This window comes from Choloepus didactylus, chromosome 5, assembly GCF_015220235.1.
Source record: "Choloepus didactylus isolate mChoDid1 chromosome 5, mChoDid1.pri, whole genome shotgun sequence".
Classification (NCBI taxonomy): domain Eukaryota; kingdom Metazoa; phylum Chordata; class Mammalia; order Pilosa; family Megalonychidae; genus Choloepus; species Choloepus didactylus.
Window position 1 is genome coordinate 160,327,274 of NC_051311.1, and position 22,313 is coordinate 160,349,586.

A 22,313-nucleotide genomic window follows, 5' to 3' on the forward strand; every position below is an offset into this window, starting at 1 on the left:
GCTCTGAAGACAAATAAAGTTTGCACCTTTATTCAGAACTGTCAGGCAAAGGCAACAGCAAAGTTCTAAGGTGCAAAAGTGAGTTCAAGGAGGTCAGTGCAGTAGGGATGAAGGCACAAAGGAGAGCAGGAGGAGGTGAGCCCAGGAGGTAATAGCCATCCCAATGGTTAGGACCTGCAATCTGTCTCCCTGTTATTCACCCCCTCCCATAAAGACTTGGGCACTTATTCCGAATGAGATTAGAAGACATCAGAAAGTTCTCAGAAGAGGAGGGACATGAACTCATGATGCTTTAGAAGGATCAATCTGGCTGAAATGAGACAAGAGTCAAGGGGGCAAGAAGCAGAGATGTCAGTTACAGATCATTGTAATAATCCAAGTTCAATCTGATGGTGGCTTTTACCAGGGTTATCCTAATGGAAATGGTGAAAAGTCACGAGATTCTGGATACATTTTGAAGGCAGAACCAATGGAGTTTGTTAATAGAGCAACAACAGGTTCAACAATGATGCTAAGGTTTTGGTCTGAGCAAGTGATGTAAAGAACATCATGAGAGGGAAAGATTTGGTGGGAAGGTCAAGAGAACTCTTTTAGACACATTGAGTATGGGAGGACTATTTGGCATCTAAGAGGAGAGGTCAAGAAGACAAATGAGTATACAAGCCTGAAGTTTAGGGGAGGTCTGGGCTGCAGAAGTAAATTTAGAGGTTGTCAGGATTTAAGTGGCATGTGTCCGACTATCAGTGAATCTGGACAAGATTGTGCTGCATGCGATTATAGACAGAAGAGAGAAACATTCTGAAGGCAGAATCTGGGTCAATCTGACACACAGACCAACTAGGACTGGAGATGCAAAAGGTGCAGCCAAAGCTGTAGGAGGTACCCAAGGGGAGAGCAAGGTCTTGGAAGTCAAATGAAAAAACGATTTAAGAAGGGAGCGACTGCTATGTTAGACAGTTCAGACAGATCAAGTGAGGTGACACCTGAGAGCTGGCCATTGTTTTCTCAATGTCAAGGTCACTGGAGACCTTGGCAAGAGCAGTGACAGTGGAGATGAAAGGGCATGGCAGACTGGGGCCAGTTTCTTCATTTTCTATTTTGTAGTAGGCCTCAAGGACTCAGTTTTCTTTCTTTTCCTCTCCTACTATTCCTCTGCTTATTCAGTCCCTAGAGGTCTAACGCTCTTGGAGATGCAGCCTCCTCCAGCTCCCTCCTTACTCACTGCCCCTAAAGACAGACACATGGACCCCATTCATTGTAAGAATATGACTATGGGAAAGCAGAAAGGAAAGAAATGGTAATGGATATGGGCAACTGGCAAGACAGATGGATGTACATACCCAGTCCCAAGTCACAAGTCCATGAGTCTATTTTTAATAAGGAACATGGAAGCACCTTAGGCTAATAACTCTCTGCTCTTAATCCTAAGTGTGGCAATCTTTAAACCTTCCCCAATCCTCTCACCCAAATATTCCAAAGGCCCTACATTCTCCTTCCTCCATAAAAGTCTCTGGCACACTGGTGCACAGATAAAATCAGGTCAGAACGATAGGTTCCAATAGGTTCCCTTGAGGTTCCAATTCATTTCCAAGAACACCTAGGTTTAATAAAACCTATTGAATTGAGCCTCTGCCAGTGCAGTCTTTCCTCATAGATGCAAATTAAATGGAATTCAATGCATTTATAATATTCTTCCTATGTACAAGGTTCAGAGTAGCCAATGCATTTGGATTTTATTCTTAAATTTAACAAAATAATGATTTTGACACATAAGGAGTTATAGAGAAGAAAACTTAACTCCCATCCCCAGTGGCAAGGGACTACCGCGAGAAAAGTTCCAACTACTTTCATCACAGGCATACAGCACTCCATGTAAGGAGAAGGGTCTCGTAAGAAGGTTGAACAGTTCATTAGTCTATGCTGTGGGGATGGAGCTAGACCAGCCCATGGAAAAAGGCAACCGAGGTCAGAGTCTCATTTTTTGGCTCTGGCAGGTCTGTAATTGTCCAGGCACTAGTCAGGCTTGGGTACTCAAAGTTGCCTTTGCAGACTCAATGCTCTCCACTGGTAGATCAAAAATTCTAGATTTCAGGAGGTGGTAGGAAGCCATGGTTCAACCTGATTCAGCTTATCCCAGAAATAATGACATTTGTTGGGCAATTGCTGTCACTTTTGAAGTTTAATTCTGATCCCCATTTAGCTCCTTGTGGCTTTTTTCCTACTGTTTAGAACAACGAATGGAAGTGGGTAAGAAGTTGACAACAGTGAACTTTCGACATGTCAACTCAATCAGTTGAGACTTTAATTTCCAATGGGAATTCCACATGGGTATTAAAAACTACATGTTAAAATATCTACTTAGGTATTGAATAAACTAAAACTGGCATGATGTCCTTTTCCTAGGCATTTGCTCTGGGCATTTCATCTTCCACAGTCTGGAAAATACTTATATTTATAAATGAGTCACGCACTTGGAGGCCTTGAGCTACAGACTCAACCTAAAAGCTTTGCAATGGGAGATAAGCAACATCCTAGTTTTGTCATCAAAGACAAGGACTTCCAGTTTTTATCAAAATTGGCCTAACTGCTATCCAGTCATTGAATTATTGACGATCATATAATCTGAACTATAAATACAGTATCCTCCCTTTATTCAATGAGCCAGTTGTTTGGAAAGCTGGAGTCTCTTGTATATTTTATTATCACAAACTTCATTCAGCACACAAAAATGATCTATGAGTTTTTTATTTGTCCACACTTAATGCCTGACAAAGATCTGCACAACCTGGAAATAAGAATTTGATGTTCTAAATAAATCAATGTGAATATAATAATCTTTTAGGGTTGTGAGGGCAATTATTTCCACAGACTCACACAGCACTACCTGCTCACATGCACTGCTCCTCCACAGATGGGAGAATGTTGATAAGAAGTAACAGCTCTCACCCTCCTACTCCCATTTTCACAGAGGAGAGGCCTTCTAGCCCTTGCCATGTCTTAGCAGTTTAGTGTGACTATCTCTAGTCCTTGTAAGCACCACCTTTCTCTTCCAGCCGTAATAACGCAACATTCACTGGGTCTATGATCAGGTGGCATGACTTTGCCACAAAAGCAATAAATAATATTCAGAACTGGATCCAAAAGACAGGGAAGTCTCTCCCACTGTCCTGCCATTGTCGGAATAACACTGCCCTTGTTCAAGCTTCCCAAGGAGGCCAGGCCTGCCCTATAGGCCCAGCGGTCTTGAATGCCAGGGCAAGAGAGTGGGACCCAGGTAAAAGACCCATTCTCTGATCCAGCTTTAGTTGGCAACTATGCAATGGGAGCTTATTGGTCACTTGCCCAAGTTTAACAAAAAGAAAACTGCTATGCTGATGCCCATTCAGCTCTCAGTTCTTGGTACTTGCTAATATATTCAGTTAGAGAGAACCAGTGATGGGTTGTGTATGTTTAACAACTGGCTCCCTGGGGAGAAAAGATATGATTTGTAGCATTTGCCTTCTTCCATGGTGTAAATGCTCCTGACTTCAAGCTACCAACATGATGTCACAGGACAAAGAGTTGGTAAGAGACACTTGGTTGCACACTATTATATGGTATTTCCACCATGCAGACATGACTAGTGCAAATAACATCAAGAGCACAGAGAACAGCAAAAAGTGGCAAAATAATTAGGAAGGGATGAGTTTTGAGTATTTATTACCATGGCTTGTAATGTAACTTGTTGAATTGCTAAGTTTACATAATTTGATTTTAAATTGATGGCCATGCTTAACAACCAACTTGCAAAATACCTGAAAATTTAACAATCAGCTCTCACACGTCAATGCTTTTCAACCGCAGCCCACCAGTGGAAGAACCTAAGAGTGATGAGAGCTGAACAGATGCCACATAGGCCTAACTTCCAATATGAAGTTGCTTTGATTAGAAGGAGAGAGCCAGAAAGCTTAGAGTAACTCAACTGTACTACCCGAACCAAAAGGAATGAAAATGAAATTCTCTGAATCCCAGGAGATGACAAACCTGGTAGCGGCCATGCACCAGCGTAACCCCTTGTATAAGAGATAAAATGAGATGTCTTATCCCACCTTCCTTGCAACTCATAGTAGCACACAAAAGGTCCTTTGCCAAGGAGGGGTTTTCTGGGGAGGAAACAGAGAGAGAAGTAATTAGTAAATAGTCCACTCCCAAACTAGCCATGCCTACAAAGTTATTTTTTAAACATTCCAAATGATATAAATTCCTAGAGAGCTCATAAATCATCAAAATGAACATTCAGATGGTGAGGCAAAAGCTGGAACTTTTGCATTCCAAATGTAATTAAATTAAATATCTTGGGCATTTACTGGGTCTAAGTGAATGTATAGATATTAATTTCCTTCCTCTACCTTCCCAAGCTGATCCCTCTTCCTCTTTAGATAGGGCAGCCATTCACCCCAACTGGACCGGGACAGTCTGTCTTGGTTTATACCTATTGTAGCAGCATAATTATGAAGAGTGCCCTCTTTCATTCTCAGAAGTACTCAAGTTTGAATGATGAATTGAACAGATGGTCTATTTTAGAGCTTCGCCATCCACCTTGACTCACAAGTCAAATCCTAGAAGCCATTTATGACTCTTTCTTCTACTTTACTCCTCATGGCCAAGCACTTTCTCCATCTGGTCAACGGTACCTCCCAAGAGCTCTCGATTCTGCCCCATCCCTCATCACTGCCCTGCCTTTGTCCAGCACCCCATCCCACCCCCAGTTCACGTCTGGGATATTGCCACCCTCCTAACTGGTTCATCCCCATCTCACCCCACCAATCCCCCTTCCATTCATCCAGAAGGGTCTTCTTCAGAGGAGTTTTTGTCATTAGTTCTCTCTTTGGGGGCTGTAGAATTCTGTGCTAAGGCTCCGTGTTGCATCCAAAGTCTTTCCACGGTCGCTGGCCACCTCCACCTCTCACCTCCATGCTTTTGCCCCATGCTCCCGTCTTCCCAGCATCATCTGGCACCTTCTTCACTGCACCACTGCTTCTCTCCTGAGTCTACTTTCCAGAACCCTGCCTCAGGACCCTGCCTCTCTCCCCCAGACCACCGGCCTCTCCTGCTCCTCAACTGCATAAAGCTCTGCTATAGACTTATCTCACTGCATTGCTGTAATTTAAATAAATGTCAGTCTCCCCTACTGGCTATAAATACTGTAAGCAACGAACTGTGGTAGCATGTTTTTTGTTTTTTGTTTTTTCCCACTTCTTTTATCTCATCATTGCTAGCACCTAGCATGACTTGCTAGATACCTGTAAATATACTTACTTTGTTCATTACAGAAAACAAAATGTGCTTTTATGAGTAATGGATCTTTCCATTTTTCAGTTAGAGAAAAAATGTTGTCCTGACTTTGACATTATAGTGTAAATTCTCAAAAGTCACTTTAGAAACCAGTTTTTGAACCTTGAGCAGATATGATATACCCAAAGTCATGCTCTTCAGAGACACATGACCTTGATGCCTTGTTTGTTTTTATTTTCTCTTTAATCTTATTATTGCAGATTCTGAAAACAGGCCTCCTTATTTGAGAAAATGTAAAACATTTCTCTGAAATAATATCTTATTAAAATGTGATACTAAAGGAGCAAAATGCTGTTAAACACCACAATATTTGTCCTTAAGCATAAAGAGTTCCTGTGTTTGAGGGAAGACACAATAATGTGTTTAGGAATCATGTCGTTGATACCTAACAGAGCATGTAATGTCCCATATGAAAAGCTAACATAATGCATAAGGCTAAGCAAATCATGAGCTGTGTTGACCTTTTGTTTCCTCAACTGTAAAATGAGGACATTGACTAAGAAGCCCCAGCATTTCTGCCATGTTATATTGAGACCATGTGGTTAAGGGAAAAAGTGCTAGGGCCTCAGGAGATCTGGCCTCCCTCTGTCCCTGGACTTGACATTTTAGAGCAACCAGCCTTCAAAGACACCACCATAAAACCAGGTGAATGCAGACAGCCTGCAAGAGCCAGACTTTGTCCCTTTCACTTACCGAGTTCTCAGTTTCCCACTTCACTTGGTTCTGTACCCCTGTTCTTCCTATCTGCTGTTGTTTCTCTGCTTTGTTTTGAGGACACATTCAAACACCCTTCTCAGGCTTACCCAGCCCACCTGTTCTTTCTGCTATCTGCAGCCCCCATAGCTGCCAGGAAAAGAAGCTCCCAGCTCACACCAGCCCTGCAGATCCCCAAAGGTCTCCTCACATGCAGCGGGCTCTGATATCTTTGCTCTGAAACCCTGTGCAACTCACTCCCACTTCTGGACCTCAACTTGTCAATTTGTGAAATTAGAAGGTTAAAGTAGATGACACTGTGGTTTCTTCTGGTTCTATGAGCCTGTCAAGCTATATGCCCTGTTCTAGCATACAATCATTTTAAACATTTTTAAAGCATTAGGCCATGTGGTGGTTTGGACCTATGCACCCCAGAAAAACATATTCTTAATCTCAATCCATTCCTATGGGTGGAAACTCATTGTAAATAGGTCCTTGGATGAGGTTATTTGGTTAAGACGTGGCCCAAATAAATCATGATGGGTCTTAATTCTATTACTGAAGGCCTTAAAGGGAAGACTACAGGAAGAGAAGCCACAGGGAGGAGCCAGAAGCTGGAAGTCAACAGAACCCAAGAGACAAAGGGAAAGACACTGTCATGTACATTGCCAGATGACAGAAAAGCCAAGGACCAAGGATCGCCAGCAGCCAACCCCAGAACACCACAGCCTTTGGACTTCTCCTAGCCTCAAAACCATGAGCCAGTAAATTCCCATTGTTTAAGTTGATCCATTGTGTGGTATTTGTTTTAGCAGTTAGAAAACTAAAACAAAGCAGGAGGAAAAAATAACAACCTTCCCAGTGACCATACTGAACTTAACTCTATGATATGGCAAATAACTACCATATTTTCAGTTATACTAACCAATCTGACTGCTATTCCCTCTGCATAATAGAAGAAGAGCTGTTTGCCCATTTTAGTCCACTGCACCTCTATCTTTATTGGCTGCTGCTTGTATCTTTTCTGGACCATGTAATGGCTTTTCACTGCCCTCTAGTTCTATGAATGGATTGACAGTTCAGTAAGGAAAGGAGGTTGGCAGTCTAAATGTCACTCAGTCAAGCTTGAGTACGACATGCTTGACTTTTCTTGAAATGAAATACAAAAATTAAAAATTAATTTTCCATTACTAATGGAATTTCAAATCTGCTATATTAATTTAGCAGCTGCAATACAGATCTGCAAAATAAATATAAATTCAGGTATTAATCAATGTTTAATTTGTTTAAAAGCCATTACATTAGCTGACTGTGAAATGTCAAAATAATTACATCTTCAAATGTGGCTGGATTCAATATGCCAGATAAGCATTCAGGATCCAGAAAGAAGCTTGATTTGAAATTTACCAGAATGTGCTTCTACAGCATCATCAATGTTCATAACATCTCATTGGAAACAGATTTTTTTAAAAAACAAAAATCTTGCATGACAGTTGGGTTTTGTTATTTCCATCAACAGATGTCTCACTGCCCCCTCCCTCTGTTTTGCATATTTCTTAGTCCAAAAGATTAATCAGTACCTGGGTTCAAGAAAAATTTTGTATTAAGAACAAAGGGTGAGCCGATTAGAACTAATCTCATGTTAGATAGACTGCCGCTAAATTACCAATTTTCACTTTTAAACCAGTTCTTTGCCAACTGAGCCATGATTTTGCCATGGGAGCTCATAAAGACCCATCTTTAACTTGTACTGTAACCGGGGAGAAAAGGAAATAACATGAGCTAAGCACCTTACCACCTGCAAGGCCAGGCCATGGAAGTGACTTGTGTTCAACACCTCATTTTATTTAGTCCCCTCAACTCTGCTTTAAAATAGGCACCATCCCCATTCTTTGTTTAAAGTTCAAGGAGACTAACCAGATAATGTGCCCAGGGTCATATAGCCAGGAGGGGAGTGAGCAGGCTTTGAGCCCAGGCTCATTTGATTTTAAAGCACCTGTTCCTTCTACCACCCCAGCCTTCATGATAGTACGTCAAGTAAGAATCCAGTTTGAATCTGTGCCTGAAGACATTTGGGGAACTACAAAGCCTTGCCCAAACATAAGGTTGCCTAATTGCAAGTGGCAGCCCTACGGGCCCATGGGCATCGGGACAGACCTAAAGCCCAGCTCCTTACATAGCCTGACCCACCACAGCTGCTTGTGAGAGTGAACCAAAATAGTGAGAAGCACTCAGCATTATGGAGCATTCACTCACTTACCCATCTAATCATCTACAGATATTAATCAAATGCCTTCCGCACCTGTGTTGGGGAATTTGCTAGACCTAAGGGATTCAGCAGCGATCATGACAGACACACCTCTTTTTCATCATCCAGGTCACAGCTGAAATGTCACCACCCAGAGATGTGTTTGCTGAGGTCTCCTCACCTCCTCCTAGTCCCCAATTCTCAACCACATCACCCTTTTACCTTCTTCCTAGCACGTATCCATACCTGAATTTATCTTATTTGTTTTGAGTTGTTTAAGAAACAAATACTTGAAATGCTGGTGCTTGCCCAGGGCTGGCTTCTCATCCTTTCACTCCCAGAGAAGACACTGTTCTGCACTCTGGGTCCCCAGCCCCACCTGCCACACCCACCACTGGATCCACCCTGGTCCACATCAGCCTTGCTGTCTGACATTGGGTTTTGGGCTGGCTTCCAATGCAGCCCCTCCATGGGATAGCTAGAGTCTCCTCTCTACAGTCTCCCCAGCCCTACACTGCTTGCTCAATCATACCTAGTGGGCCAGAATGCACAGACTTTGCATCCACTGTCTTTGATGGCAAAACAGTCTGCAGAAAAACTCCAGATTGCACATTTAAGAATTCCACTGGACTGAGTCATAAGCATATAAAGACTCTTGACATTCATTCATTCATTCTTTCATTCAACATACATCTATCAGCATCTCCTATGCTCTCTTATCCCTATATGCTGGGTTTGTAAGGATCAGTAGACAGTCATGGAGGGACAAAGCTAGTTGTGGAAACAGGCAAGCACACTGTTGTTAAGGCAAAGAGTGTTAAAGCCATATTGGGAAGGTCAGGAGCCCAGAGGGGGCCAGGCCACCCCAGATTGAGTGGGTCAAGAAAAATTGAGAGGAAACAACTCCTAATGTAGTCTCTGAAGGTACCCTCATGGGAAAGGCAGGAGAGTGAGAGCATGCTGTGAGATGGGCCAGGAAGGGGATTATCTCCCCGCCCCCCAAAGCCCTCACTGCCATCAGCTGCTTCCAAAGGGATTGGGCCTCCACAGCCCACTGGCCACATCTGTGCCCCTCATTCTTACCACCAGGCCATCAGAAAGGAGGCAGCAGGTGTGCATGTGTGAAATTACTTAAACAGCAACTGCCTGGGTTCGGATGAGCTCCAAAGCCTAATGTTTATATATTAGAAAAAGTCCTAAATAATCTAGTTATGCTGTAAGGCAGCTTCATCAAAGGCCACTAGAAGGAGATGTCGCTGAAATGTACAGCAATGGATTTTTCAATTATAAACTGAGTAGAATTAATTCATTTGCAACATGTATATTAATCACTTGGTATCATTAGACACTATGCTGGATAATGTGGAGACCAGCAGTGAATAGTCTGCCCCTGCTGTCAATGAGGATACAGAAAACTGAAGGAAAAGGGTACTGAAAGCCAAAGTACAAGTGCTAAGTGCCAGAGCTATAGGGAAAGGGTCCTGAGAATTTAGGGTACTGCATGTATTCACTCAGCAAACACCGCTGGAATGCACTGGTAGGCACAGAAGAATTGGAGACAGCTGCTGCCTTCAGGAACACTGGCTTTCACAAAGGACAAAGACATAAGAATTAAGAACATTAAGTGGTGCATTTGCTAGAGGTCTGCTCAGGGTAATTTCCAGCAAAGACAGCAGAGATACCTTCTGCTCCAGGTCAGAGAATGTAGGTGGAATTTAGTTCAAGGAGATGGGGAGATGACATTCCAAGAGCAGAGTATGGAAAGCCCAGCACAGGGCAGGAAAAGGGTTGTTCAATTTGGCTGAAGCAGAATCCCAGGACTGGAAATAAGGTTGGAGAGGGTGGGCCAGATCCTGCAGAAGCTAGCCTGAGAGGGTTGCACTTTATTCTAAAAGAAGCTCCTGGGTCATCTACCCATCGTCCTGATGGCCAAGCTCTGAAAACCAGTGCAGGTGCAATGAGCAACCATTTCTTACATAAGTAGCCCACCTGCAAAGAAGACAAGCACATGCAAAACCGTCATCTTCGTTTTCTGCAGAGTCACGAGGACTTCGGAGGGCTCTACTGTCTGCTGGAAAACTCTACACATTTCAACAACGCTTAGGGAAAAAAAACAGAAAATGGCATTAATGGGTAAAGTTCTGCAACATGTATAGCCCTATTGTGTACAAGGCTTATCATAACATGCTTATAAGAACTATCTTCCCTGTTTAACTATTTACAAGACACAAGAAAAACACAGAAAACACAGTTCAGACTTCTAAAAAAGCGTAAGTCTCTGATTTTGGTGGGAAGCAACAATTTCATGGCCAATAAACCTGATACTCACTTTCTCTTCTTGTTTTGGCCCATTTTCTTGAAAAGCAAAGGCTGATGGTCAAAGGGCATCCAAAAAAGAAACAAAGGAGACATCTAACATAAAGAAATCTTATAGTTTGCTATTGGTATGTGCAAAATTAACTTAAACAGATGAATCCTCTATAAATAAGGATTTTTACTTTTAAACAAACTTCCAGACAGTAGTTGTGTATGTGTGTGTGCATGTGTGTTGGTTTTTATGTAATCCACTTGAAAGGCATTGGAGTAAAAGCATTCAGAACAATTTTTTAATAAGCTGCTATTCCAGTTTGCTAAAGCTGCCATTATGCAAAATACCAGAAATGCATTGGCTTTTATGAAAGGGGGTTATTAGGTTGCAAATTTACAGTTCTAAGGCCAAGAAAGTATCCAAACTAAGGCATCAACAAGAGGATACCTTCACTGAAGAAAGGCCAATGGCATCTGGAACATCTCTGTCAGTTGTATCTAATTCTTCTGTGCCTACCAGTGCATTCCAGAAACGTTTGCTGAGTGAATACATACATGACTGGTGTCTGCTGATCCTTTGCTGCCAAGTTGGGTTTCAAAATGGCTTTCTCCAAAATGCTTCTGGGCTTCTGTCTCTCTTAGCTTCTCTCTCTCAGCTCCTGTTCATCCTTGCTTGTTCTCACTGGGTGTTTCTCTGTAAGCATCTGGGGGTCCTCTCTTAGCCTCTCCAGGGCAACTCTGGGCTTCATCTCTTAGCTTAGCATCTCCAAATGTTCTTCTATCTGCATCTCCCAGCATCTCCAAGCATCTGGGTCTGTATTGGCTCTTATCTTCTCCCGGGGGCAAACTCTTGATTACATATCTTAGCTCCTCCAAAATGTCTCTCTCAGCTTCTCTGAGCTCCTCTCCATAACATGGAAATAATTTAATCAAAGGTCTCACCCACAGCTGGTGAGTCACATCTTCAAGGAAACATCCAATCAAAAGGTTCCACTCAACAAGATTGGATTAAAAGATCATGGTTCTTCTGGGGTCTATAACAGTTTCAAACTGGCACAGTTGCCACTGGTCAAAACAACTTAATTCTCCTTCAGAGTTATGTCACAAGCCACAAAACAAAAGGGCTTGTTCTTTCATAGATTTACCTCTCTCTCTGTTTTTTTCTTTAACCAAAATGGCTTTTGTTCCACAATTTGAGGTGTTTATACACTTTCCAAAGCTCAAAACTATCCTCAAATATTGGAAACCACTGAACATATAAGTAACATTGTTTATCTGTGCAGCACTTCTAAAAGAAGAATTAAAAATACAGACACATTTTGACAGATGGCTACATCAACTGATTAGGAAAGGAACACTCAGGCCTAGTGGTTAAAAAGAAAATAAAGTCAAACATCTTGGCTTCTCAGCAGTGCCATCCTCTTCCAAATCTCAGCTGGTCAAGCTTTCTACACAGATGCTCATACAGCTGAGACTGACCCAGTAATACCTGAAGTCTTCCAGAAAACACTACACCAAGGTCAAGGAAGCTAGGGGGAATGCCATAACAACATGAAACACATCAAAGGTCTGTTTTCTTACATGCAATTCAATAGTTTTGCAGCACATTGTTTTAAATTTAGTGAAGGATGAAACTTTCTGGAAAAATGCTTAACTTTTAGTTCTGCCATGGTGTTAAAGTGACAACAGAAAAACCTGCTTAGTTGAACATATCTCATATACAGTAAAAGTCTCTCCTTAGGCAGATGTGAATTTTCTCCAATCAGAATATGTTGAGAATCCAACCAGCCCTTGAAGAATGCAACTATCATATGTTAATACGTGACTTTCAGCTTGGTGGCGCTGTCAGGACAAAAGTAAGCCTAGTGTTTAAATGCATTTATAGACTCCAGAACTGGAATCCTAGGCAGGATGAAATATATGATGTCTTTGTGGTTATACTGATTAATTGCAGATTAAGGGCTTCTAAAACCATTCAATATTTTTTACCATTAGGCCGAATTATACAAAATATCAATGTGTATGGCTCTCAGGAACCCAGAGATAAGAACATAGAACTGCTCTGATCTAAATAACAAGCAGGACAAAGTTATTTCTAAGCAATAGTGAAACTATAGTTGAACTAGAAAACAATGTGGGAGGAATAGTTAGAAAGACAAACTTAGATGTTGCTTATATTTCTTGCCAGAGTAAATGTGAGCTGTGCAGAGATATTTATTAATCACCATCAGGTAACATACATTTTGGTAAGTTGTGATGTTTTAATGATAACATTTTTTAGTTGTGCTTAAACGATCATTGACCTGGGAGCAAAAGAGTCATTATTTCACAGAATGTCCCTTGTATACTCACCTATGGCTACTGTGAATTGTCCCTTAATAGATGTGTTTTATTGCACAAGACACTGAATTTCTCCAAGACTTGATTTCTCAACCTCTAAAATGAAGAACTCTTGTCTGGAGCAGCTAGAATTTCTCCAACTACAGTGTGCTTCTGGATAGCCTGGGGATTCTGTTAAATTGCAAGCTTTGATTGGCAGATAAGGGGCAGGCCTGAGAATCTGCATTTCTAAGGAGCAACGTGCTAGACAAACTCAAAGGATCTTCCAGCTCAATATTGCATGGCTCCCCCACCCCATCCCACACTCAGGAGGACTTCAAGGTCTGTTTTTCAGCGAACTACACAGTGTCCCAAAGGCTTTCAGACAAGTGGAAAGAACAGATGTAGGTAACCACTTTCTTTTTCTAACCTCTCATTGCCTCTTTAGCCTGCTTGCCTTGTTTAGATGATAGATTTAGGGATTGGTAAATGGCTTAAAAGCAGGATTCACTTTGAAACAGACTTTGATTCTAACTGCAGGTAATAGATAATGACTCATAAATAATGCATGGTGATGCTGAAGCAAAAGAAAGTATGTGAATGGGCCCCAACAAGGAAGAGAGTGATGCAGGGCCCAGAGGGGTAGTAGCACAAAAATCAGTGGCTTCAGCTATGAGGCAGCTGACCTTCTCATCCCTGTACAATTGCAGGTACTGCAACAGGAAGCAGAAAAAGTGGATTCTGTCCAAACTGACACAGGTAACAACCTCTGCCACCAGAGCCTCAACTCCAACAACCTTCTGGTAGTAAACTTTCAGAATAGCTAGGGAACTTTCTACTTGCGGGTATTTCATTTGTGCTATCGTTCTTATTATTTTAACTTTAAACAAATATTTTTGCCTAGATATCTGTGGTTATTGTTTTGTTATTATCATTAATATTTTTCAGTTGTTAAATGCATACCATTAGGTATATTAAATATATGTTTAAAGTTTATATTATTGTGGAAACTTCACAACAACCCCCAAAGTTACTATTATCATCCCTGTTTTGCAGATAAACAAATGTAAACTCAGAAAGGTTAAATGGCTTGCCTAGATTTAGAAGGTAAGTGAGTTGTAGAGTCCACACTCACAACAAAGCAGGCTAGTCTGACCCCACACCCATGGCCAACGGGATTTTGTGTTTGGAACACTTTATACCTTCCTCATTTAAAAAGGCAATGAACAAAGAATACTGAAAACAAAGAGAAAGAATGGAAGCAAGTAATCTCTAAAGTAGGATGAAACTAGAAACTAAATATTGTGAATTTAGAGACTGAGACTGGTGACCGTGCCCAGACCAGGTCTCAACGGATATGTTTCCATTTTTGGGGCATGGTGCAAATTCCCTCTAGGCAGAACTGAAAGAGTTGGGTTGAAAGCTGGGATTGGTGGAGAATATGAGTTGCCAGGAGCACTTCCAGTTTAAAAGAAAATTCAAAAGGAGCTAAGATGGTGGCAAGGAGAGGAGTGGAAGACTGTTAGTCCCCCCCAGAATAATCCATAGATGAACAAAAAACTAGTAAATAACCTGGAATAACTGTGGGGAGATAAACGTGACTGTCCACTCATCATCCACCAACCTGAATTGGGAGGAATGCCTGAGATCGCAGCATAAAATCTGTAAGTAAAACTGCGGACCCCCGCTGAGAGCTGAGAGCCCCTCCCTCACAGAAGCCTTGTGGTGCTAGAGATCAGCACTCTCTCAGCCCAGCTCCAACCGGGGTTTTAATGGTAGCTGCTCAATACGGACAGTGAATCCTCAACAAGCAGACAGAGGCTTTTGGTCACGACTGACCTTGGGAGAGTCGGGGGACATATCTATCTCAGGATGGAGAGCCCAGAGGATCGGGTGCTATCTCTGGCTGACAGGTGAACCTGGGAGCTTTTCTGTCCCTTTCTCTCTTTGTGGAGAAAACCTCAGCCATTTTCAGCCCTCAGCACTTTGCAGTAAAGACAGACTCAGCCATTTTAAAGTCAAAACACTTTGATCAGCAGAGTCGGAGAAACAAAGAACTTATTGATATGCAGATGACATCCCTGGAGGGGCATAGCTTCCCCAGAGGAAAGGGAGAGGCCCAGCTCTACTGCCCACCTTTCTGGAACCAGACCCCAAAGCCTAGGGGAGGAGAGCCACAGGCCACACCCTCTTACACCAGCTGGGGACAGGCCGACAGGTGCACCTGCCAGGCAGAAAAGCCCAGGGTGTGTCAATCCTCTAAGAAAAACCATCAGGGAAACCAGGTAGTGAATATTTCCTCCTTCTGTGACCTGAGCCTGTTCTCATCGGGGAAAACCTGATTGGGGTGGTCTAGGAAGTCAGATGCCTAGACAACAGAAAACTACAACCTACACTAAGAAAAATGAAGTTATGGCCCAGTCAAAGGAACAAACGTACACTTCAACCGAGATATAGGAATTTAAACAACTAATGCTAAATCAATTCAAAAAGTTTAGAGAATATTTCACAAAAAGAGACAGAGGCTATAAAGAAAACACTGGGCATACATAAGGCAGAAATTGAAAGTTCAAAAAAACAACTAGTAGAATCTATGGAAATGAAAATCACAACACAAGAGACTAAAGACACAATGGAAACATACAACAGCAGATCTCAAGAGGCAGAAGAAAACACTCAAGAAATGGAGAACAAAACACCTGAAAGCCTACATGCAAAGGAGCAGATGGAGAAAAGAATGAAAAAATACGAGCAACATCTCCGGGAACTTAAGGATGAAACAAAGTACAAGAATCTACGTATCATTGGTGTCCCAGAAGGAGAAGAGAAGGGAAAAGGGGCAGAGGCAATAATAGAGGAAATAATCAATGAAAATTTCCCATCTATTATGAAAGACATAAAATTACAGATCCAAGAAGCACAGTGTACTCCAAACAAAATAGATCTGAATAGGCCTACGCCAAGACACTTAATAATCAAATTAACAAATGTCAAAGACAAAGAGAGAATCCTGAAAGCAGCAAGAGAAAAGCAATCCATCACATGCAAAGGAAGCTTAATAAGACTATGTGCAGATCTCTCAGCAGAAACCATGGAGGCAAGAAGGAAGTGGTGTGATATATTTAAGACACTGAAAGAGAAAAACTGCCAACCAAGAATCCTATATCCAGCAAAGCTGTCCTTGAAATATGAAGGAGAGCTCAAAATATTTTCTGACAGACAATGAGACTGTGAACAAGACACTCGCCCTATAGGAAATACTAAAGGGAGCACTACAGAGAGATAGGAGAAGACAGGAGTGCGTGGTTTGGAGGACAATTTGGGGAGATGGTGGCACAGCAATGTAAGTACATTGAACAAAGATAACTATGAATACTGTTGAAAGAGGAAGGTTGGGAGCATGTGAGACACCAGAAGAAAGGAGGAAAGATAAAGACTGGGACTGTGTAACTTGGTGAAATCTAGAGTATTCAACAATTGTGATAAAATGTACAAATATGTTGTTTTACAAGGGAGAACAAGCAAATGTCAACCTTGCAAGGTGTTAAAAATGGGGAGGCATTGGGGGAGGGATGCAATCAATGTAAACTAAAGACTGTAACTAACAGAATCATTGTATTATGCTTCCTTTAATGTAACAAAGGTGATATACCAAGGTAAATGCAGATAAGAGCGGGGATAGGGGAGGCATGTTAGACAATTGACATTGGTGGTGGTGTCTGACTCTTTACTCTACTTTGATTTAAGGTTACTTTTCCTTTTGCTACTTCCTAGCTGTCATTTGTTTTCCTCTTTCTTTTACCTCTCTACCTTCTTTGACTCTCCCTCCTGCCTTGTGGAAGAAATGTAGATGCCCTTATATAGATAGTGGTGAAGGTGGTGAACACATAAATATGTGACCATACAGAGAACTATCGATTGTTTACTTAGGATGGAATGTATGGTGTGTGAACAAAACCATCTTAAAAAAAAAAAAAATGGGTTGATGACAAAACCTCAAGGGCAATATACTGAGTGAAATAAGCCAGACACATAAGGACAAATATTGCAGGGTCTCACTGATAATAACTAATCATAATAAGTAAACTCATAGACATGAAATATAAGGTACCAAAATACAGGACGAGGCTTAAGAATGGGGAGCGGTTGCTCATTATGAGCAGAATGTTCAACTAGGATGAACTTAAATGTTTGGAAATGAACAGAGGTGTCAGTAGCAAGATGTGAGAATAACTAACAGTGCCGAATGGTGCATGAATGAGGTAGAAAGGGGAAGCTCAGAGTCATATATGTCACCAGAAGAAAAGTTGGAGGTCAAAAGACGGGAATGCATAAAACTGAATCCTGTGGTGGGCAATGTCCATGATTAACTGTACAAATATTAGAAAACTCTTTCATGAATCAGAACAAATGTATGACAATAGAACTAGAAGTTAATAATAGAAGGGCATATAGGGAAGAACTATATACCTATTGCAAACTATATACTACAGTTAGTAGTATTTCAACATTCTTTCGTAAATGGTAACAAATGTACTATACCAACACTACGAGTCAACAATTGAGGGGGGTTGGTTAGGGATATGAGAGGATTCGAGTTTCCTTTTCTTTTTCTTTTCTTTTTTTTTTTTTTTTTTCTTTTTTCATCTTTCACTTTATTTCTTGTCTGGAGTAATGAAAAGGTTCTAAAAATTGAACAAAAATTAAGTGCGGTGATGGATGTACAGCTGTATGAGGGTACCAGGGGCAATTGATTGTACACTTTGGATCTTTGAATAATTGTATGGTATCTGAACAATCCCAATAAAAATTAAAAAGGAAAAAAAAAACAACACATTAAATACTTAAAAAAAAAGAAAAAAGAAAATTCAGAGCAGAGCACTAAAGTGAAACAGTATAGTTTATGATCAATGGCAATGAGAAGATTAGGCAGGGAAGCTCTGACAGCCAGCAGTCAAGTTTTGAGACATTGATAGTTTTTGGGTCAATGGACAATCCATTTCACTAACCAAGAAAATCTTTCTAAGACCTAAAAAATTATTGGATTCAAGATGCATCCCTGTAGCAACAGAACTAACAGAAAAGAAGTTGGGTTCTTCTTTTCCCCTTGTGGAGCTGAGTGAAAAGTGGGGACAGGCAGGAACCACGGACCATTCAAACAATACTGTCACACCCAGAAAGGATGGATTGGGGCAGCTGCAGCCTCTTTGGGACTCTGTACCCCTAGAGGAACAAAATTTCCCATGTAGAGCAGAAAACTGTTTCCACAGCATGTAGTCCAACAAGATTGCAGCTTTTAAGGAGAGGTTTCCCCTTGTCTAACATTTAGAGCTTGGAGTTGAAAACAACCATGTAGGGTGGGGCTGAGTATAAAGAGGGCAGAAGCTAATAGCTGCCTGGACCCTAAGAGTTATTACCTGTAGCTGAAAATACAATTTTCTGTGTAACATGCATAGCCACATATTCTCACCTGTGTATCAAATAGTAGGATCCTTGGCTACCAGGAAATGCAAATAGAAAAATCACTGATGTGCCTAGTCTTGAGACAAATGAACACATTAATGGGTTTTTACTTTAACAATAAAATCAAGGTCTATTTGAATGCCAAATAATGAGTCAAGTGGTGAAAAGAAGAGACAGACTTTGATCAATCTATGTTGAAGGAGACTTCAGAGGGCAATGTAAGATGAAGTCAAGTGGGACCGCTTATCCTGCTTTAATGTAACTTCAGAAGGGTTCTATTTAACAGTTATTGAAGTAGAGGGAAAAAAAATGAAGAGAATTAGGTATTTTATTACCTTTGATCTGTCAATGGGACTTTTAACCAATATTCAGTCAATAAAAATATTCCTTTCATATATTTTCTGAAACATGATAATGGTCTGAAGATGTAAGGAAAATCAATCATTGCAATCTTGATCCTTTCTTCTTTTTCTGACATGACATTCTCCACAGCAGTTGTATTAATAAGCACCTTTAAAACCAGCTGAAACAAAGTTTTCATGGAGTTTTTCCACTGAGAGCTGTTTAGGAGAGGCCATTTCCTCAAGAGAGCTATTCTACCTACTAAATTCTGAAATGCCTTTTCAAGTTGTTGGTGAGTTATGTTCTGGATCAAAGAGGAGTGAAAAATAGAACTTTACTCAAATCACCTCCATAGTCACTTTTAATTCCACTCAAGGTCCCTGCAACTGTAACTTTTTGGTTTCCAAAAAGTTGTTTGGATGCTGATCAAATGGCAGCAACAGATTAAAAACATTCCAATCATCTTTATTTAAATGACTCCAAAGGGTTTCTAAGGTGATATCAATCACTATTTTCAAGTCAGTCCTTATTCTGTGCTGTTTCATAGTAACATTTCATCCAAAAAAAAAAAAGATTGCTTCATTAATTCCATGCCATTTTGTATCTTGAGGGCAACTATGAGAGAAAATTGGATTGGAAGTAAAATGTCCATGCGTTTCATAATGTCATTTATTGGGACTAAGCAGTCCAGAATTTCTTCCTACAATCTAGCAGAATCTACAGAGTATTTGAGTCCTTTAACTAAATGTTACTATGAGATGCTCCAGATCTTCCGAATCAATGTTCACAGAAATTAAAAATGCAGCAATCTCTTCCAAAATGTCAGAAAAGTCCTTGGACTTGTTCACATATGAGAGTATACCATATGATATATTGAAAACACATTGTGAAATAACAGGTTTGACCCTAATCACCTCAAATACCAAGTCAGGAAATGGCTTCAACAAGCCTTCTATCTTCTCATATAGAAAATGATCTTCTTTTCTAAAAGTAGCTATTCTGTTCACAACACTTCGAACAGTTTGTTTCAAAATAGAATAGAGTGTGTCAAAGAATTTCAAAGTGTCATTGGTATTGGAGATCGAATGAGTTTCAAAAATAGTGGCCAGCTCCTCTAAAACGTTCTTGGCTAGCCTAAGAAGTGTCAACATGGAGTCCACTGCCGTGGCAACAACTCCAGTTCAGAACTGTCACATGCCAGCTTGATTAGAGTACCAGACATTTCTAAGATGGATTCTGAAAGGTGACTTTCTCCACCTGCTCTCGAGATGACACCAAGAAATCTCTTAGGAATGTTTATAACGCTGCTCTGTTTCTTAGAGGGAAATAACTATTTATAAAGGAAAACAAATCAGTTAAATTGGCAAGTATAGCTTCGTAGAGTGTGGGACACAAACTACAGAAGTCCCTAGAAGAGTTTAAAAGTATATTCAACCAAAAAAAGGGGGGGGGGGGTGGATGAGTAATAAAATAATGACAAAAATATATCAATAAATAAATAAATAAATAGTAGGGGGATAAGGGGTATGGGATGGCTTGGATGTTCTTTTTTGGGGGGTGGGGTGGGGGGTTGGTTATTTAAAGAGCTGCTATATAGGTTTTTATATACAGATTTTTATGTGAATATATATTTTAATTTCTATTAGGAGTGGTATTGTTACATCATATGGTCAGTATATGTTTAACTTTATAAGAAACTACAAGACTTTTTCCAAAGTGACTGTAGTATTTTGCATTGCCACCAGCAATGCATACAAGTTCCAGTTTCTCCACATTCTTGTCAGCACATGGCACTGTCAGTTAAAATTTTTTTTTTTTTAATTTTAGCCATTCCAACAGGTTATGTGAATGTCCTTAAATTTAATCCATTCCTGGGGGTGTAAACCCATTGTAAGTAAGACTTTTTGATGAGGTTACTTCAGGTAAGAAGGTGTGGTCCACCTTAAGCAGGATGGGTCTTAATCCTATTACTAGAGTTCTTTATAAGCAGAGCGAAATTCAGGCAGAGAGAGGAAGCCACCAGAAACAAGAGGTTGGACATTGATGGAACCTGCAGGAGAAGGCAGAGACCAGGGGACACTGCCATGTGCCTTGCCATGTGACAGAGGAGCCGGCAGTCAGCCTCTGAATGCTACAGTCTTTGGGAAAAAAGCATAGCCTTGATGATGCCTTGATTTGGACATTTTTCCAGCCTCAAAACCATAAGTGAATAAATTCTCATTGTTTAAGCCAACCTATTTCATGGTATTTGCTTAAGCAGCCTAGGTAACAAAATCAAATTGTGTAATGTTATCTCATTGTGTTTTTTTTAATTCAGTTGTACTGAGATATATTCACATACCATACAATCATCCATGGTGTACAATCAGCTGTTCACAGTACCATCATATAGTTGTGCATTCATCACCCCAATCTATTTTTGAACATTTTCCTTATACCAGAAAGAATCAGAATAAGAATAAAAAATAAAAATGAAAATAAAAAAGATAGGTGTTCTTTTTTAATTTTTTATATTTTTTTCTTCGTTTTGGAGTAATAAAAATGCTCAAAAATTGTGGCGATGAATGCACAACCGTATGGTGATACTGTGAGCATTGATTGTATACTTCGGATGGATCATGAGGTGTGTGAGTATATCTCAAAAAAATTGCATCAGAAAAGAACATTTATCCATATGACTTGCTATTTCTGTGGACGTTTTTCTCACCAGGTGAAGAGCTAATGTAAGGTCTCGATTGAGCCTAAAGAAGTCCTCAGAACTGTTCATATGGCAGAGCAACTGATTCACTGCTGTGAGAAACTCCAAATTATTTTCAGTCTTTTTTTTTCATTGAGGTTTCCCTTAGAAGAGTGTTAAATAAATCTCTCATGAACATCAATCCTTGATGAATATCAAAATAAAATCCTCCATTGCCTGACATAAATGAGCTTTTGAATAGATGATCTATGGTCTCCCTTAAACTTGAAAAAATATTCATGAATCTGTCTTCTTTTATCAAGGTAAGAAATTGATCCAGTTTCAGAATTTCTAGAATTTTATCTCTTGGGACAAAACTGTAAATATATATGTATATATTCTTTTAATTTCACATTGAGTACATTAACAATGGAAAGATTAAAATATATAAGGACTTTCGTGATATTGTTTGTTTTATAGTATCATCCTGAGAGAATAATGCTGACTGAAAGATGATATGCTAAAATACATTCCAGATAAAAATTAATGTTTCCTCGCCAAATAATGAAAATGGTGTAAAAATTTCATGGATAATTCTATTACCATCCCCCTAACCTAAGAACTTAAAAAGCCACATACTTTTGCTTTTAGGAAAAAAAATAAAATGACTATAAAGTAGTTCTAAATGTAGGCTGTAAAGCTTTGAAGAAGTGGTAAGCATATTTATATTTTCCTGAATTTTAAGAGTATTGGCAAATTTCTCAGACACTGTGATGGTTTTGTGATGTGTCAACTTGGCCAGGCCAAGTTACAGCTCCTGGAATTCCCTTTCTAGTATGTTTCTGATTAGAGTGAGCTCTAAGGGAAATTCGGGAAATTCTCTCCTGAGACCTGGAGGAGGTGAGGGAGACAGGGGCCATTTTTTAGCAT

At 40.3% G+C, this 22,313-nt stretch overlaps 1 protein-coding gene across 1 annotated transcript in view; it reads right to left on the reverse strand.

Annotated features, from left to right (window-relative positions):
- Nucleotides 1–22,313, reverse strand: part of ABCA13 (ATP binding cassette subfamily A member 13) — a 453,377-nt gene that overhangs the window by 338,266 nt on the left and 92,798 nt on the right. The window contains exons 18-19 of the mRNA XM_037837193.1: nucleotides 10,265–10,374; nucleotides 4,024–4,142 (exon numbers count right to left, since the gene is read on the reverse strand). Coding sequence (XP_037693121.1) covers nucleotides 4,024–4,142; nucleotides 10,265–10,374 — 229 coding nt within the window. The remainder of the gene's footprint in view (nucleotides 1–4,023; nucleotides 4,143–10,264; nucleotides 10,375–22,313) is intronic.